This window comes from Mustela lutreola, chromosome 1 (genome assembly GCF_030435805.1).
Source record: "Mustela lutreola isolate mMusLut2 chromosome 1, mMusLut2.pri, whole genome shotgun sequence".
Lineage (NCBI taxonomy): Eukaryota > Metazoa > Chordata > Mammalia > Carnivora > Mustelidae > Mustela > Mustela lutreola.
The window spans coordinates 279,283,420-279,302,787 of NC_081290.1; the positions used below are offsets into that span (position 1 = coordinate 279,283,420).

General features: G+C 38.4%; 1 protein-coding gene across 2 annotated transcripts in view; it reads right to left on the reverse strand.

Annotated features, from left to right (window-relative positions):
* Positions 1–19,368, reverse strand: part of LOC131822711 (membrane-spanning 4-domains subfamily A member 4A-like) — a 28,252-nt gene that overhangs the window by 376 nt on the left and 8,508 nt on the right. The window contains exons 2-6 of one of the 2 annotated variants that reach the window (XM_059159002.1): positions 12,926–13,082; positions 11,778–11,906; positions 8,120–8,176; positions 6,812–6,970; positions 2,778–2,879 (exon numbers count right to left, since the gene is read on the reverse strand). In XM_059159002.1, coding sequence (XP_059014985.1) covers positions 2,778–2,879; positions 6,812–6,970; positions 8,120–8,176; positions 11,778–11,906; positions 12,926–13,066 — 588 coding nt within the window. In that variant the 5' untranslated portion in view covers positions 13,067–13,082. The remainder of the gene's footprint in view (positions 1–2,777; positions 2,880–6,811; positions 6,971–8,119; positions 8,177–11,777; positions 11,907–12,925; positions 13,083–19,368) is intronic. The other variant, XM_059159003.1, reaches the window with a different exon arrangement.

Consider the following 19,368-nt stretch of genomic DNA (forward strand, 5'->3'; position numbering starts at 1 on the left):
AATGCATCACTATCAGAGTCTACTCTTTCTTCTTGGAATTTGGTTTCCATATTAACTTGGTGGGGTTTCTCTGGCATTCTGGAGCTCAGACTGGATCTTGGAAAAACATTCAGTGATAGCTCGTGGCTGTTTTTGTGACTCTGTAAGTGGACTGATCTTACACATGGATGAGTGTGCACAGCAAGTTGCTGATCAAAGTGTTATGGAAAATTTAGAGCTTTTCTTCCAAATCCAGTTCTTTATGCTGATGGCAACAAGATATCCAAATCATGATTTGCTGGCCATGACTCAATCATTTCAAAAACCACAGAGACCCAGAAAGGCAGGAACCATCAGCAAACTAAGGAAAATTCTGGTCTCTCTTCCACAAACTCAAGTGTGAAATGGAGTATGTATGTGTGTGAGGGCTGGGGGAGGATAGAAACAGGAAGAGATAAAACTTTGGCCTTAATGTTTCAAAGACACTGCTCTTCTGGATTTGCCCCAAGAGATTTGTGAGAGAAGCTTTTCCCAACTCTGTAACTCCAGGAGCAGAAGGGAACACAGGCCTAGACATTACGATAGGAAGGTTACTAAAGAATTTGCTCCCTTGTGCAGATGATTTGGTCAATGAAAATAAAAAAGTTTCACTTAATGAAATTAAAAAGTCATCAGGAGTTGCTGAAAACTTTAACTTCTGGGGTCTTATAACACAGAAGTCCACAGATAGAGTTAGTCCAGCTCTCTTCTGTGGGGCAGGAGATGCAGTGTACCACGGCAGCCCCAAAAGAGAGTAAAGAGGCACAAAATGGTAGAGAAGAGCAAGAGAAAAATAATCTCATCAAACTATTATTGTTTTAGGATTTGCCTTTGGGTAATAAAACTATGAGCAACTCTTGGCATTTTAACTCAGTTCTTGGAAGATATCCTTGTCCTATTCTTCCCAATGCCTCTTGGTCTCTTCTCTCTTCCCATTTACCAATTGTCTCTATGTGATGCTCTTTCAGTGGCCAGGAGGATCTGCTGCAGGTCTCTGGGTAAGAGATAGGCAGGCATGCAGGCATTGGTAAAGAAGTTGGAAACACTGACTTTCTTTAGTAACCCAGGGAAGGTTGCTATGATAGGATAATGAAGCGAAATCTGGCCCTCTCTGGGGACCTCTCCATTGTGAAGTATTTTCTGATCTGGACTAAGAGAGGAGGCCCTAAGGGGGAGTAAGGATGGAGAAAATTAATTTGTCTTTATTCATTGTGGGAGGCAAGATGCTAAAAAGACACCCAGTGACCCATGCCCCTATGTGATACCCACTGCTTGAAAATGAGTGGGATCTGTGTATCTGATGGGATATCACTCCTATGAGTAGGTAACTGAGCAGTTGACTTTAAGTTTATCAAAAAAGACATTACTTTGTAAACATTTTTCCAAAGAAGACATACAGATGACCAATAGGAAAAAGTGCTTAATGTCATTCGTGATCAGGTAAATGTAAATCAAAACCACAGCGAGGTACCACTTCACAAACATGTCAGAATGGAGACTATCCAAAAAGACAGGAGACAAGTGTTGGCAAGAATGTGGAGCCTGTTGCATTATTGATGGGAATGTAGATTGGTGAAGTCACTACCGAAAACAGTATAGAGGTTCCTCAAAAAATTAAAAATAGAAATACCACATGATCCAGTAATTCCACACCTGGTATTTGCCCAAAGAATATGAAAACACTAATTTGAAAAGATATATGTTCCCCCATGTTTATTGCAGCATTATTTACAATAGCCAAGATACGGAAGTAATTGTAAAATCCATCAATAAATGAATGGGTGAACAAGATGGATATATACAACTCAGCCATAAAAAAGAATGAGTTCTTGGGGTGCCTGGGTGGCTCAGTGGGTTAAAGCCTCTGTCTTTGCCTCAGGTCATGATCCCAGGAACCTGGGATTGAGCCCCGCATTGGGCTCTCTGCTCGGCGGGGAGCCTGATTCCTCCTCTCTCTCTCTGCCTGCCTCTCTGCTTACTTGTGATCCCTGTCTGTTAAATAAATAAAATCTTTTTAAAAAAAAGAATGAGTTCCTATTATTTGTGACAATTTGGATGGATTTAAAAGGTATTATGCCAAGTAAAATGCAGAAACAGAAAAATACCATATCATCTCCCTTACATGTGAAATCTAAAAAACAAAACAAACAAAACAGATTCTTGAATACAGAGAACAAACTGGTGGTTGCCAGAGTGAAGGTAGGTGGGGATTAAGAGGTACAGATGTCCAATTATAAAGTGAATCCGTCATGAAAATGAAAAGTACAGCGTGGGGAACATATTCATTGTATTGTAACAACCTTGCATGGTGACAGGTGACATCACAGTGAGCACTGGGTACTGAAAAGAACTGTCAAATCACTCAGCTGTATACCTCAGTTTAAAAAGGACGTTATTCTGGGTAGATTAGACCTAATCCTATGAGCTGTTTAAAAGAAACTTAGATCATCAGAGGTTTTCACTCTCTTGCTGGCCTCAAAAGTAGAAGTCAGTTGTCATGAGTTGCACAGCTGAAAGGAAATCAGCTCCGCCACACGAGCATGGAAGGGGAGTAGAGGCCTCAGCTGCGACCGCAGCCCCAGCCAGTTTCTCGATAACAGACCCTGAGCAAAGGAACCAGCTGAGGTGTGCCCAGACTCTTCACCCATGGAAGCTGAGAAGTGACGAATGTGTGTTGTTGAAACCTCTAATTTTCTGGAATGTACTCCACGGCCACAGAAAACTAGCACACTTGACTTTGAGGCAAGCTCAACACTCACCCCCTCAGGATGGCAGCAGGTTACTTTGCATCCGAAGGCAGAGAGGGACACAGAAACGCAGAACTCTAGCATACTTAACAGGATCACCATAGCATCCAAACCCTAGAAACGAATTTATAGCCAGGAAATGTGAGAAATGGAGATGACAAGATGAAAAATACAGACCATCGGGTTACAAGGCTAAACCAGAAGCACTGGCCTGCTGTCAGAAAAACTGGTTGGTTCCTCATGGCAGTCATACGCCCTTGACCAGTGTGGGCCTGTTGAATGCCACTTATCCTCTCATTTTTTTCATTAATGAAATAACAACTTTCCCCCACCCTCTACCTTCCAGTGCTATTGTAGATACAGAATGTGAAAACTCTTTAAAGAGGAGTAAGGGATCATAAAGATAGCTTAGGTTTTTCAAACACCAGACATTCCATACTGTTGACACAATAATATCATCTCCTATCTTGGTAGTTACACGCAGAGTAATAATTGTGGGCAGAATATTAAAAGACCAAAGAGGTCCGCATCTTAACCTCTGGAACCTAGGGATATGTCAAGTTACATAGCAAGGGAGAATCAAATTTGCAGATTAAATTAAGGTTGTTTATTAACTGACCTTGAGATAAAAAGATTATTCTGGATTACCTGGGTGGGCCCCAAATAATGAAAGAATCCTTCTAAGTAGAAGCGGGAGGCAGGAGAGTCAAAGTCCAAGAGAGATTTGAAGATGTTGCCCTGCTTGCTTTGAAGACAGAGGATGGGACCACAAGGTAAGGACTGAGGACAGACTCTGGAAGCCGGCAAAGGCCAGGAAACGGATTCTCCCTTACAGCCTCCAGAAAAGAATGTAGCTCTGCCAACACTTTGATTTTAACGCAATGACAACCATTTGAAATTTCTGACCTCCAGAATTGTAAGATAATAAAATTATGTTGTCTCGAGTCACTAAGTTGGCAATAGTTTTGTTACAGCAGCAGTAAGAAGCTGAAGTAACAATAAAAACAAAGTTAATCAGTCTTTAAGCCATCTCCCCAGAGAACTGGCTTTAGGTTTCATCTTTAACCAAAACATATGGTCAGATTTGAGAAACACTGGGCAGTACTCTTACTCCTAAAAATCTGAATTGGAGGCCTGGGATTCTTTGGTCTAAATATTCTCTCTTTCTCTCTCCATGGACAGGCATAGTATCTATCCCTAACCTTGTGGAAGTGTCAACAGATCAGAGCCCAGGACACAAGTGACACAGACTCAACTGGGCCTTGAGAATATTGGCATTCATCATTTTTAAAAATCTATTTACTCATCTCTTCAACATACAGTAGACTCTATGTTTCAGGAATTGTTGTAGGCACAGAAGACAGAGCAGCATATAGAACAGACGATTTCCCTAACCTCAAGGATCTTACCACTGGTGGGGTAGCCCAGGAATTGGAAAACCTTTTTCTGTAAGAGGCCAGCTAGCACATATTTTAAGTTTTATAGGCTGTAGGTTCTCTGTCATAAATACTCAGGCTCTCAGAATACCAAAGCAGCCACAGACAATATGTAAACAAATGTGTGGTTATGTTCCAATAAAGCTTAACTTACAAAAAACAGTAGTCGGGCTGGATTTCCAGCAAAAAGTAGTTTGAGCAAAAATCTGAGTTTAAGCCATATAAAACCATTGTCTTTCTCGACGAAGCAGAGTTGATCATTGTCAATTTCATACTGTTCTGCCTAATAATTCCAAGTAGTATGTGCTCTCCTCTTTCCTGCCAAGAGCTCACCTTTTCTAGCCTCTTCTTATAATCGTACTCAAAAGTAAGATCTTAGGTCTTCATCAACTGCTAGCTGCTTTCCAATATTTCTTAACTTTCCTACAAGGAACTCCTAAAGGTAGAGGCCTGGTCTCCTTAAGTCTCCTGGAGTGTCAATGCTAGGACCAGGAGTATAGTGTGGGCTCACAGACCTGTGGACTGACTGTGCAGGTGCCCACGTAGGAAGAGACCCGAGAGTTCAGATCCCAAGTAACCCTTATGGATTTACCCACCAAGGACAGGCAGGAAAAATGTTCACAATAGGCTTCTGTGACTACCTCTGGGAGAATGTGATTGAGATTGAACACGGAACTGGCTACCTTATTTAGAAGGCCTCTTGTTAAAAAAATCATTAAGGTAAGCATGATACGCTCTAGTTCCATCCATGTTGTCGCAAATGGCAAGATTTCATTTCTTTTGATGGCTGCATAGTATTCCATTGTGTATATATACCACATCTTCTTGATCCATTCATGCTTAGCGAAATAAGTCAAGCGGAGAAAGACAACTATCATATGATCTCCCTGATATGAGGAAGTGGTGATGCAACATGGGGGCTTAAGTGGGTACGAGAAGAATAAATGAAAGAAGATGGGATTGGGAGGGAGACAAACCATAAGTGACTCTTAATCTCACAAAACAAACTGAGGGTTGTTGGGGGGAGGGGGTTTGGGAGAAGGGGGTGGTATTATGGACATTGGGGAGGGTATGTGTTTTGGTGAGTGCTGTGAAGTGTGTAAACCTGGTGATTCACAGACCTGTACCCCTGGGGATAAAAATATATGTTTATAAAAAATAAAAAATTATATTAAAAGCAATGAAAAAAAAATCATTAAGGACTTCAAGACAGCAACAGCAGAATAGTAAAGCAAGTGTAGGTCTCTTTTAACTGGTAAGCCTGTGTGTCTGCGCAGTTCCCATGCCCAGGCAGCCAGCCCCATGAAGCCGGTCTGTTCCACATTTTGTCCTTAGCACTGTACCCTGACAGACTGCAAATGGACAGAACTGCAGAAACTGAAAGGAGGCTTCTTCTTCAGGATAACAACACAGAACAATATAAAATACAGAAATGGATAGGGACATTGGAGGCAGGAAAGCACAGAATCTCATCTTGCTTCTGCCAATTCCCAACTGCATGATCTTGGGGCAAAAATGAAAGTTGTCTGAAGAAGCTCTATTATTTTGAGTAACAGGCAAGAAATGAGCTTTGCCTACTATAAGCCACATTAGAAACCTCAAGGGAAGTATGCGTTAGTTTAGCAGAGACAGTCAAGGTGTTGTATTGGCGTGATGATGCAGCACTCAGGACTGATCAAGGATTAGCTGGGAATGAAGAAAAACCATAATGAGTCTGGAAGAATGTTAAGTTTCCATGTTTGGGCGCAGACAAGAGACGGTGAGACAGAGGACTAAGCAAGCAGCACAGAGAAAGGCCAGAAGGAAGCGTGCATGGAGGGGAGACAACAGGAAACTTTGTGGTGCTGAGAATGGCTAATAGACTTTTTTTTTTAGATTTCTTAGGAGTAAAGTTTCAGTTGCATTTTGTCCAGGGCTGTACCTCAAGAGCGCTCCCTCCCTGCACTTACCCAGAGGCCCACAGCTTCACAGCCTACAATATCTTGTGTTAGTGGCAATTTGGAGAACTAAAGACATTAGGATAACATCTAAATGAGGGCAAGTGGCGCAGAGAAGTAGTGATATACAGAATGGAAATTGGGAGTTTGCCGGGAGCTGAATGTTGAGGCCCAAAGAGCTTAATCTTGCAAAAACATTCAGAGATGTTGCAGGTGGGGGAGGAGGGTAATGGGTGATTTGCCACTTGTTGGGTGATGTTCAAGACAATTTTATTCTATTATTAGAGAATCATGAAACTCCACCAGGGAGCTCTGGGGACACAGAGGGATTGACATCTGGGCTCCTTTTTCAGACTGGACAACAGAATTGTTGTTTTGAAATTAAACAGAAAAAAATATGCAATGTGCTTAGAGTACTAACTAGTGAGAGTAGATGTTCCATAACTATGAGCTTCCTTCCCACTTTCCCTCATCACCTATGGAGGAACAAAGAGAGAGATGAGACATGGGCACGGCTCCAAATACAAGATTTTCCTCTTCTTCAATCATTTTCAATTTCCTAAAGTGATGCATTCATCAGTCAGGAACTACTACTGCGTGTTGCTTTTGCCAGAGCCAGAGCTCCTGTAACTTGCTTCCATCACAGAACCCCAGGAAAAGAGGAAGCACTCACCATGAAAATATACAGGGACAGGAAGCAGTTCTCCGTCTTCTCATAAGTGCCACAGTGAAAGAGATTGTATCGGAAACTATTCAAGTGGCTTGCAGTGAAATAGGTCCCAAATGCCGCCAAGACAGAGCTGGAGATGTTTAACCCCAGGCTACTTCTGATCTAGGACGGAAGGAAAATCAATCCAGCAATCTGGTGGTATCCCCAGGGGTGTCACCAACAGGCACTCCACACCCCTCACTTCTGTCCCTACAGTCCAGCTGACCCATCTTGACTGCTGTGCTGTTTCCTCACTGGTCTCTCCCCTCACAGCTGCCCATGCACAAACACGATCCTGTGGTTTTCAAGCTTAAATCCTTCAGGCAACCACCACACACATGAGATAAACTCTTTTTTCCATGTTAACTAGACAGTTCTGCCCGTGCCCATCTCCTGCCCTGCTCTGTGCCGGGTGCCTGGCTGCGCATTATTTCTCAAATGTGGCCTCCACGCTTTTTGCGCTTTTTGCGTATGACCTCCCTCTGCTCTGTATTCCTTTCCTGCATTCTCCTCCTGTGGAAGCTTATTATAAGAATGGAAATTCTCCAAGAAAGCATGAGAGGTTGAGTGTGGCTGTAGCACAAGGGGGATTCTTAATGGTCATAGCTGGACCAGATACTATGGAGACACACAGGTCAGATTTGGAAAAGCCATAAAGATCATGCTCCATAATCTGATCTTTATCCTTTGAGCTAAGAAAACGCAACTATGGCCTTTAGTGAGCAAAAACATATGTTGAGATCTGGGCTTTTAACTTTTCTTGGCTTTGTGAAAGACCTATTGGCATGAGAGCTGTGTTGTAAATTTGCTTTTCCTTACTTAATAGCCTTATTGTGAATTTCTTTCATGGCAAACCAAATGAAAATCCTTTCCATAAGCAGTCGGAATACACATTTTAATTAATAAATGAACAGAGATTATGCCACGCAGACACTTGGTGTCATTGTTTTGGATTCGATCTCAAGCTGCAACATCTGTTTGGCCAGTCCCATTAGAGATTCCTTTTCAGGAATGCTCTGTATTTTCATAAAGATTCTCTCAACACTGCCTTCCCAAACTTTTCATAGTCATATCAGTAATTTTATGAGCAGTCATTTTTTTATTACAATTTCTGAAACACCAATGCAACTATGTAAAACAATCTCTCCAGATTTTTAAAAAACAAAACCCGTCTTGTACTCTGGCAGAACAAATACTTGATTAGTCCTTCTTCTTCTGGGACAAAAATAAGCAAACAGATTAAAAGAAAAAAAAAAAGGAAATAGTACTCACCAGGCCTTTTGTAGTTTTAGTCCCTGCTACAATTGACAAGGACCCCGAAACAATAAACTAGTAACAAGAGAAAAAAAGTGTGGGTAGAAAAACTTTAAACAAATATTTGAAGTCAAAATGTACTAAAACTTACCCCTAACTGATAAATTTGTTAAAAAGATCAATTATATTGGGAGAAACACAAAAGATTGTAAAAAAACTCTCCTCTTCTCCCGGAAACAACAGAGAAACTCTACCACATGGATTCACAGGAGAATTTTTCAAGCCTCTCAAAAAAATGTCTAATTGCAATGGTATTTAAACGTTTGAGGTCCTTGAAATACCAAGAAAGCTCCTAAATTCCTGATATAAAGGAACCCTAATATGGTACCAAAATTTAATAAGATTTTAGAAAAGAAAAGAAAGTAAAGATCGTTTTTATTTAAAATGACTATTAAAAGCTATAAACAAAATAGTAGCAGTGAAAGTTTTAAAATTCCATATTAGATAATGATTATTTTAAAAAGTTTTTAATAATATACTATTCCATTTGGTTCTATCAGTTGGGTGATTATTTTCCATTTATCTAAAACAGCTAGAATCAAGTTGATTGGATTCCCCCCACGCCCCTGCCTTGAACTATTTGACTGTTTGAATTTCTGGGTTTGCTTTCCAATTTGATTTCAAGAGTTTCAAAAATTGTATCTTAATATCAAACAAAGACTGATCTAATGAAACAGCTTGGTAAATTTCTTCAAAATGTTTATAAATTCAAAGACATGGAGATGGTAAAGGTTAATTAAGTCACCTGCAGAAAAAAATAGCAGCAAGAAGCATCCATTATATTATATGAAATGAATCATGACTATGTGGGATATTCCTTTAAATGTCCAGGTTTTTAAAATATTGAATAGTATTATAATTTATAAATACAAATTTAAGGAGAAAATTCACATCAAATTATTACTCATGTTTACAATGTTAAGACATTTAATAGAATTCAACACTATTATGACTTAAACATTCTTTATAAGATACAAAGAGTTTCATCTTCCATACGTAATGGAACATTTGTCTTGGTCTGGAAGTCTTTATCGTATTTAATGAGGAAACACTAGGGCCATCTCTATTAAAGTCAAAATCAAGATAAAAGTGTAGATGAACAGATATTACTCTTCTTAGTATATTAACCAAAATTACTATGTAAGAAAAATATTTGAGGAAAATGTTTACATTTACTGTTATTTAAATGTGAATGCATTATGCTGAGGATCTCCAAGAATATCAACTAAAGGCTACTATAAACTTTAAGAAAAATTAGTAAGGTACATGGGAAGAACATTATATACAGAAATTACATATAAATGCATACTTATTTGTGTGTGTGTGTGTGTGTAAAGATTTAACTATTTGAGAGAGAAAGAGGGAGAAAGCGTATGAGTGGGGGAAGGGGCAGAGGGAGAGGGAGAGAGAGAATCTCAAGTGGTCTCCTCACTGAAGGCAGAGCCTGATGTAGGGCTCAGTCCCATGACTGAGATCATGACCTGAGCTAAAATCAGGAGTCAGATGCCTAAATGACTAAGCCCCCCAGGTGCCTTTGTATTTCTGTGTTTAAAACACAGGATTTAATATCACAGTAAAAAATATATTAAGTTTCCAAGAGAAAAAAACTTAACAAGGACTCTGAACAGTGTATATGAGTAAAACTTTACAGTGTTCGAATAGTCCACAGAAGAAAACTTGCACAGATAGACTCATGAGGGAATAATTTTATAGCATTCTGAAAAAAGACATACAGCTGTACTGGAAACCAAATTGTCAAAGATAAGAGATATTTGTGATTCGTTCTTGGTATTGGTTGTTGTACTGTATAAGAGAGTAAAGGGAAAATGAGGTTGAAAGAATAATGGAAGGTCTCAGCAAAAATGTTCCACCAATTAAATAAAGACTGATCTAGTGGGATTCCTATGATGGTTTGAGTGATAGTTCAATTGACAAACATAGCTCCTGCTGTTCCTGGAAATCTATGGAACCTGTGCAGAGGACATAAATTATGAGAACTGGTTTCCAAAGTAGTGTTGAAAAGGAAATTAGGGGTGCCTGGGTGGCTCAGTGGGTTAAGCCTCTGCCTTTGACTCAGGTCATGATCTCAGGGTCCTGGGACCAAGCCCTGTTTCAGTCTCTTTGCCTGCTTCTTCCCCCACCCTCCACCCCCGCCACCTGCTTCTCTGCCTACTTGAGATCTCTCTCTGTATCAAATAAGTAAATAAAATCTTATTTAAAAAAAGGAGGGGAGAGTGAAGGGGAAGCAGAATGTGTGAGTGGCTGATGTCTGCAAGACTGAAATCAGAACGACCCTGTTTGAACCCTGATTCCTGTACCAAATAAAAGCATGATCTTGAGCAAATCACTTAATTTCTCCAAGTCCCAGTTTCTTCATCCACAAAATGAGGACAATGGTAAATCCTTTCTCAGAAGTCTGTGATGGTTGCACAAATGGAACTAAATACATAAATCACTTAAAATAGTGCCCAGACTATGGTAAGTGTTGAATAAAAGCCATTATTGACATAAGTATCATCAGACGTGTAAAGCATGGTACAAATGCCCAGGAGTAACACAGTGTATGCTGTTCTTTAAATCTTCACTTTTGTAAACAGGCAAAGGGGAACAAAAAGCCAACTCTGTAATAAAGCTCTAAACTCTCTCATTCTCAACGTTGTAGATGAACAGAAACCTTACAGTTCTTGAATAGGGTTTTCTGGTTCTAACATAAACTTATTTTCCTCTTATCACTTGATACTTTGCTTTCTGTTTACATTCTTAATTTGCAGAGAAACTCCCTTGAATTTTATGTTAAGGGGAAAAAATTTTTTTTAATTTTTTATTTTTTATAAACATATATTTTTATCCCCAGGGGTACAGGTCTGTGAATCACCAGGTTTACACACTTCACAGCATTCACCAAAGCACATACCCTCCCCAATGTCCATAAACTTTCTTAAATTTTCACTTAATCTTATAGTTATTGTTAAATTTTTGAAACAAAATTTATCTAATAGCAGCTCCATTTGTTAAGATTTGATAGCTGATTATAAATTGCCTGCATAACAGCCATGTCTCTTCTTTCTTGTTAATGAAATCCTCATTTTGTTCATGAGGTCAGTGAGCCCTTCCCAGGCTAACTGAGAAGTGAATTTCAATTAGCCCAAGCCAACAATGGCAAATCCATTACCTTTGCCCAGAGTTGGTTTGGGAATATAAAGAATTTATGCACACAAAACATTTATGAACAATGAGATGTATCTAGTCTGATACGATATGCCAGCCATCTTCAATGAAGTTCTTGCACTCCTGAACTAACCAACCCTGGTAATGACTAGCCACTGGGTTTCTAGTTGTGAAAAAAAATCAATGCTTTCAATGTTTAATACATCCTGTTTGGGTCTTTTGCTATATGCTGCTGTAATATACCATACTAAATATTTAATCTCCCAGCTTTCTATGAGTCTTTTATTATTATTCCTATTTTAAATGTGAGAAAATGGAGTCAAAGGAGATTAGATACCTTTCTCAAAGTTATAGAACTACAAAAGAGGGCTATATATGATTCTAAAGCTCAAGACATTAACAACGAAATTATGTTGTCTCCAACGATAACAGAAGGTATTCTACTCACCATCAGCGACCCCACAATTTTGTACACCTCATGCTCTAGCAAATAATGATACTCATTGAATGGAAATATGACATTAATGTTTATTATTCCCAAGCTGAGGTTCATCAGGGCAATCAGGATCTGCACAACCTAGAAATGATGAAGAAAGTAAAGACTGATTATCTGCCACCCCCTTTCCAACCACTAAGTTCCTCCTCTTCTCCATCTTCTAATATGATAGACGGTCTTGATAGTCTCCTGTTGTTTTTCTTTCATATAAAGAACTGTGGGTATATTAGCTTACTAAAACTGTCTCTTGGGATATCCATCCCAAATGTCCCAGTCATTTTCAAGGTAAGAAGAATGAACCAGGACCTACCCAGAGGTTCTTTACTGACCCCTGTGGTGTTACTCCTACTGCAGCTCTTGCTCTCTTTTGCTCAGATGGGAGTGACTCAGAAATTAGGAAGCAAGGAAAAATAATGTGAAGGAAGGAGCATGGGTATAGGTGAAGCAAAAGAAAAGAGCAATATGAGCTTTTCTTGGCATCTAGGATCTAAAAATAGAGGCATTAGATTAGAGTTATCCCATGGCATAAAAAGGATACAAAGTTTCATAATGATTTGGTCCCATTGGTTTAAAGCTTAGGCTAGAGATCAACCTCTGTATTCACTCTCCTTCCATCTGCACTAATTTGTCTTTCTTTAAACTGTCCATTTCTTTTAGGCACACTCACCTGAGACTCTGAACAGAAATGCACAGAGAATAAAAGAATTTTCATCCTCTGAGGAGCAGTCTGAGAAAATTTCCCAGACAGTAACAATGTGGGGTAATTAGCTTTCAGAAAAATCTGTTGGATGGACACCAGCTAGTGTACATGTGGCCTTTTCTTTTGCTGCTATTCCCTGCTGAAGTTAAAGTTATCATGGATGACCCACAAACGTAGAATAGATCTGAAGTCACTATGTTTTAAATACAATGAGATTAGAAGCATGATGTAATAGAATATTGTACCATTTTGACTAAAAGGTCCTGAGCATCAGATACCAATCACCCTTGGGCAGGCTGATGTATTATAAGGTTAATGGGACAAAATATTTGTCATTAAAACTGATCAGCTGTGAGTTTACAATACAACTGGTCTACTTCTGGATCTGCCACTGACTTACCCCGAGAACTTTAGGTTCCCCCTTCAAGAACTTCTCTGGCATCCATTTCCACTGATGTGGGTATAGAACCTCAGACTTCTCTGGCTGGTGCACATCAGGGCCAGCCCCTGTGGTCCCTTCTAGTCCTTGTGTGGTTGCCATGGCAGCAGAAAAGAAGCTACAAAAAGAAATGTAATTTAGGATGAGGTCCTGTTAATGACAGGACAAACTATGGTCTACATTCCCTTGCTTTATTATAACAGCTATTAGAACATCTTGCAAAATGTAGTTATTGCAAACATCAGCCAGGAAAGTGGATAAAACACCTTAAGGAGAGAAATGGAGAGAGAGAAATGCCATGTGTCATCCAGATGCTAGAAAGTACTGAAGAGAGGAAATCTAGATAGAATTGAGGTGAATATGCTGGGTCCCTCAAATATATGAAGTTTGTACTCACATATTATCTCTCTGATTATAACCATTTCTCCTTTGGGTTTTTTTTTTTAATATTTTATTTATTTATTTGTCAGAGAGGGCACAAGCAGGGTGAGAGGAAGAGAGAGAAACATGTTCCCTGCTGAGCAAGGAACCCCATGAGGGACTCCATCCCAAGACCCTGGGATTATGGCCTGAGTTTACGCTTAACCCACTGAGCCACCTAGGCGTCCCACCATTTCCCCTTTGAAAGATACCTTTTTTTCCTTTTTAGATTATTTATTTATTTATTTTACAGAGAGAGAGAGAGAGAGAGATCACAAGTAGGTAGAGAGGCAGGCAGAGAGAGAGGAGGAAGCAGACTCCCTGCTGAGCAGAGAGTCCGATGCAGGGCTCAATCCCAGGACCCTGAGATCATGACCTGAGCCAAAGGCAGCAGCTTAACCCACTGAGCCACCCAGGCGCCCCGAAAGAGAACTTTTATAATAGGAATAAACTACACAGAATCATCTCTGTTCCCATTGATCGTAAAAGTATTTTATGGTCTCCCTTTTCTAATTGGAGCAGAGTTATATTCTCAGAGCTGGAAAACTCCTCCAGGTTTATCTTATTAAATTCTTTTAATCTTGGATTTTATCCTATAAACTTTGGACTCTGTGGATGGAATTTATGATCCTGAGTCATAATCCTGGCACTGAGAATTTAAATCTCTTGTCTCATTTAAATATTTTAAAACCTGACTTGTCAATGCATGACAAGGACACATAAAACTATTTTTTTGAGGCTCAAAGCACAAACGTAATACTCTTGTGCCAGTAACCCTCTTCAATCTAGTAACCCCAGTCAGGTTATGTAGAAGTGAGTTTAAAGCACCGGAACACTTTATCTACTCATTTAATCCATGTTCAGATGTTGCATGGCTCACATTCATAAATTTTGACAGAAGTGAAAATTAAGACTTTGCAAAGCCACAATCAATTCTGATTCCATTCATGGTTTGGTGAGGCTCTGTCAAAGCCTCCAGTTTGGAGATGTGTGCTCTTTCATTGGTAGTACAATATCAAAGAATGTTCCAGCAACACACATTTTTCTGGTATTGGGAAAGAATCCATTTTTCTCAGGAAAGGATTATTAACCTATATTTATACTCCATAGGCTAAGGGAACTACATTATTAGTTATCTAGCAAACAAAACAAAACAAAACAAAACAACACTTGGCCAAGATAAGAAAAAAAAAATGAATCTATCTCAGAGACAGGCAAGGGTAAACAACCCAAATGAAAATAAATATTAATAATTTTAAAACATTAATTTAATTTTAGTAACAAATGTATTCAAAGTTCTGGAAAGCAATAAAATGAAAAGTACAAAATAGTAAATCATAAAATAATAAAACAAAAACTTTAAAAATAAGATGACAGAAAAATATAATTGGTAATTCATAAGGAATAATAATATGAAGGAGAATAAAACAGTTAAGATGAGGAAGTAAATAAGAGGATATAACCAAAAAGTCAATGTTTCTTCTCCTGTTCGAGAATATTTCCAAAAGTAATACAGAGAAAAGTAGAACTCCATTTTGAAACTGGGACACAACTAAAATTACCATAATTCAGATGAAGTATTTGTTAAAAGCAATGAAGACTGCATGAAGAAAAATTTGGGAGAAATGCAGAAGGAGTATCAAAGAAGCAGGACATTACGCCACAGATTTCAGCGTACACTTATCAAAGGCGAGAGTCTCGCTGAGGTATAAAACACATGCTCTTATTTATAATCCAGAGAATGAACACACTAGCTGACAGCTGCAGCTTCCCTGGGCAAGTATAGTTCTGAGACATAAAAGGTGGGAATAGCAGAGAAAACACATCAAAAAGCCACTTTTGTAGGAAGCCATCTGTCTCTGAATAATTCTTACACTGGAGTCTGCAAAGAAGGGAGCAGGGGCATCTGGGTGGCTTAGTGGGTTAAAGCCTCTGCCTTCGGCTGGGGTCATGATCCCAGGGTTCTGGGATCAAGCCCCACATGGGGCTCTCTGCTCAGCAGGGAGCCTGCTTCCTCCTCTCTCTGCCTGCTTCTCTGCCTACTTGTGATCTCTGTCTGTCAAATAAATAAATAAAATCTTAAAAAACAAACAAAGGAGGAAGCAAGTCTTCTTGCCAAAAATCTCCAAGAAATCCTACAGATTGGAATCATCTGAGTATATCATCATAGTCAAAGATCACCAAGTGTACAAAAAACAAGAGATTTAGTTATGAGAAACAACAAATGCTTCAGATATTATGATAATCAAATACAGAATGTGTAATAAGTATTGACAAAGTGTTCAAATAAAAATGGAATTTCAAAAATGAGAAAACACAGATAAAGTGCTGAAGTGACTTGACAAATTTCAAATGTAAAGAAAGCAATGTCGACATTAAAAAAAATACTTGGTTAATGTGTTACACAGCAATGGACAAAGAAAAGGGAATCTGTGAACTGGAAGATAAATCTGGAAAAATGACCTAGAAGTCACACAGACAAAGAAATGGACATAGGAGAAGAGATATAAAAAGATTAGAAGTACAGAACTAAAAATTTGAGATGTGTATAGAGTCCTATAAAAAAAGGAGACAACAAATGGAGGATGGGTGAAATTGGCAATATGTGAAACTCACAGACACAGATCACATAACATACACCAAGCAGTTTTCTTTCAAAAAATTTATATTCAAACACATCATGGTAAACTTACAAGATAGCAAAAAGCAAAGATGATCTTAATAGTAGTAAAAATGAAAACACAGTGTATATGTAAAAAATGGGCAGAAGATATGAACAGACACTTCTCCAATGAAGACTTACAAATGGCTATCGGACACATGAAAAAATGTTCATCATCAGTAGCCATGAGGGAGATTCAAATTAAAGCCACATTGAGATACCACCTTATACCAGTTAGAATGGCCAAAATTAGCAAGACAGGAAACAACATGTGTTGGAGAGGATGTGGAGAAAGGGGAACCCTCTTCCACTGTTGGTGGGAGTGCAAGTTGGTGCAGCCTCTTTGGAGAACAGTGTGGAGATTCCTCAAGAAATTAAAAATAGAACTTCCCTATGACTCTGCAATTGCACTACTGGGTATTTACCCCAAAGATACAGATGGAGTGAAAAGAAGGGCCATCTGTACCCCAGTGTTTATAGCAGCAATGGCCGCGGTCGCCAAACTGTGGAAAGAACCAAGATGCCCTTCAATGGACGAATGGATAAGGAAGATGTGGTCCATATACACTATAGAGTATTATGTCTCCATCAGAAAGGACGAATACCCAACTTTTGTAGCAACATGGATGGAACTGGAAGAGATTATGCTGAGTGAAATAAGTCAAGCAGAGAGAGTCAATTATCATATGGTTTCACTTATTTGTGGAGCATAATAAATAGCATGGAGGACAAGGGGAGTTAGAGAGGAGAAGGGAGTTGGGGGAAATTGGAAGGGGAAGTGAACCATGAGAGACTATGGACTCTGAAAAACAATCTGAGGGTTTTGAAGGGGCGGGGAGTAGGAAGTCAGGGTACCAGGTGGTGGGTATTGGAGAGGGCACGGATTGCATGGAGGACTGGGTATGGTGCAAAAATAATGAATACTGTTATGCTGAAAATAAATAAAAAATAAATTTAAAAAAAAGAGAGTAGTAAAAACGAAAAGTCTGATCCTGTGCAAAGTGAGAGCAATTAGACTGATTACAACATAAGCCAGAAAACCATAGAAAAATATTTTTCAAAAGCCTGAGAGGAAACAATGATAGACCTAGAATTTTGTTTTATGCACTAAAACTGGGCTTCGAGATCAAGGGTGACATGAAGACATTTTCAGATAAGTAAACCCTTGATGGTGTTTACCAGCACTGGCAAACATCCACCAAATAGAATGTTTACTAAATAGAACTTTCAAATGAAGTGCTTAAAAAATGAGAAACATGAGTCCCAGAAGGTTGTTTTTTGATGCAAGAAGGAATGGTTAGCAAAGAAATTGGTAAACATGTATGCATATGTGTTGTTTGCACAAAATAAGACCAACAATAATTGATTCATTAGGTGAAACGTAAGGACAAAATAGAAAACACTGAACTCCCCAAAAAGCAAAATTTAGGATTGGGATGATAAGAATTGGTCTTCTAATGTCCTTGTGCTCTTTGGGAAATGGGTGAAGATAGTAACTTTAGATTTCTTTTTTTTTTTTTACCTTTCTCTTTTTCTTTTTTATTTTTTCAGTGTTCCAAAATTCATTGTTTATGTACCACACCTAATGCTCCATGCAATACATGTCCTCCTTAATACCCATCATCAGGCTCACCCATTCAATTAGGGTGAAAAAAACAAGAGTTACTGATAAAGATAAGAAATGGTTATGTAATTTTTTTTCAATAAAGAAGGGAAAATGTTACGAGAAAATGAAGAAAAAAATGTTATCTATCCACCAAAAAGGCAAGAAAGGAGATAAAATGAACAGAAAAATAAGCGAGACAAACAGAAAGCAAAAACTATCGTAGAGGACTAATCACCTCCAGAATTATTTGAGGGCATCTGAAAATCCACTCTTCTTTGAAAGCATTGAGATCACACTGGGAAAATGGTGAAAATCTACTTTCCCAGAAGTCTAGACATTAACCAAGATCTTGTAACAATCAAAAACATTTATTCAAAGATAATTGTTGACTTTTGATAGGCATATTGAACTTTGTCATTTTTTCTTTGTCATAAAGATTCACAGGATATAATTTACCATTTAAACTAGTATTAAGTGTAATAGTTGCTCTAAGTCCATTCACATTGTTGTGCAAGCATTACATACATCGCCAAAACTTTTTCTATTTTCTCAGCTGAAACTCTGTGCTGAAACTCCCCATTTCCACCTCTCCTAGCAAATGTTCTACTTTCTGTCTTCATGAACTGAACTACTGCAGGAAACTCATATAAGGAGAATGATGCAATACTGTTCTTTGGTGACTAGCTTATTTCACTTAACAAAATGTCTTATTTCACTCATGTGTAGCCAGGTACCAAAACTTCTTTTCCTTTTAAGGCTGAATAGGTTTCTATTATATGTATAAACCATATTTTCTTTGTCTGGGTATTGCATTAATTCTCTTCAATACTTCTATCTTAGCAATTTTAGTCCGTGAACATGGCATGTCTTTCCATTTATTTGTGTTATCTTCAGTTTCCTTGAGGAATATTTTGTAGTTTTCAGCATTGAAAGTCTCATCTCCTTGGTTAAGTTTAAGCTGAAATCTTTTATTATTTCAACACTATTATAAATTGGTTTTCTTTATTTTCTTCTCAGGTTGTTCATTGTTAGTATAGAGAAATGCAGGTGATTTTTGTGTGTTGATTCTGTGTCCTGCAACTTTTCCTGAATTCATTTATTACTTCTAACAGCTGTGTGTGTGCGATCTTTAGGGTTTTCTATATATAAAAGCATGTCATCTTGCCAACAGAGATAATTTTACTTCTTCCTTTACAATGTTGATGATGCCTCTTATTACTTTAGCTTGCCTAATTTCTCTGACAGGAACTTCTGTTTCTATGCTGAATAAAAGTGGCGAAAGCAGGTCCTTGCTTTGTTTCTAATCTTAGAGGAAAAGGTTTCATTCTTTTTTTTTTTAAAGATTTTATTTATTTATTTGACAGACAGAGATCACAAGTAGGCAGAGAGGCAGGCAGAGAGAGAATTTCATTCTTTTTTTAACGTTAAGTACAATGTTGACTGTAAACTTTTTATATATGGCCTTTATTATGTTAAGGGAGCTTCCTTCTATTTATAGTTTTCTGAGTGTTTTTGTAAGGAAAGGGAGTTGAATTTTGTCAAATGCTTTTTCTGCATCAATTCAGATTATCATGTGTGACTCTTTAGGTCATTCTGTTAATGTGGCATATTAACTAATCCACTTTTATATATTGGACTATCCTTGCATTCTAGGTATAAGTCTCACCTGGTCATGGTATATAATCCTTTTAATAGACTGTCAAATTTGGTTTTTAG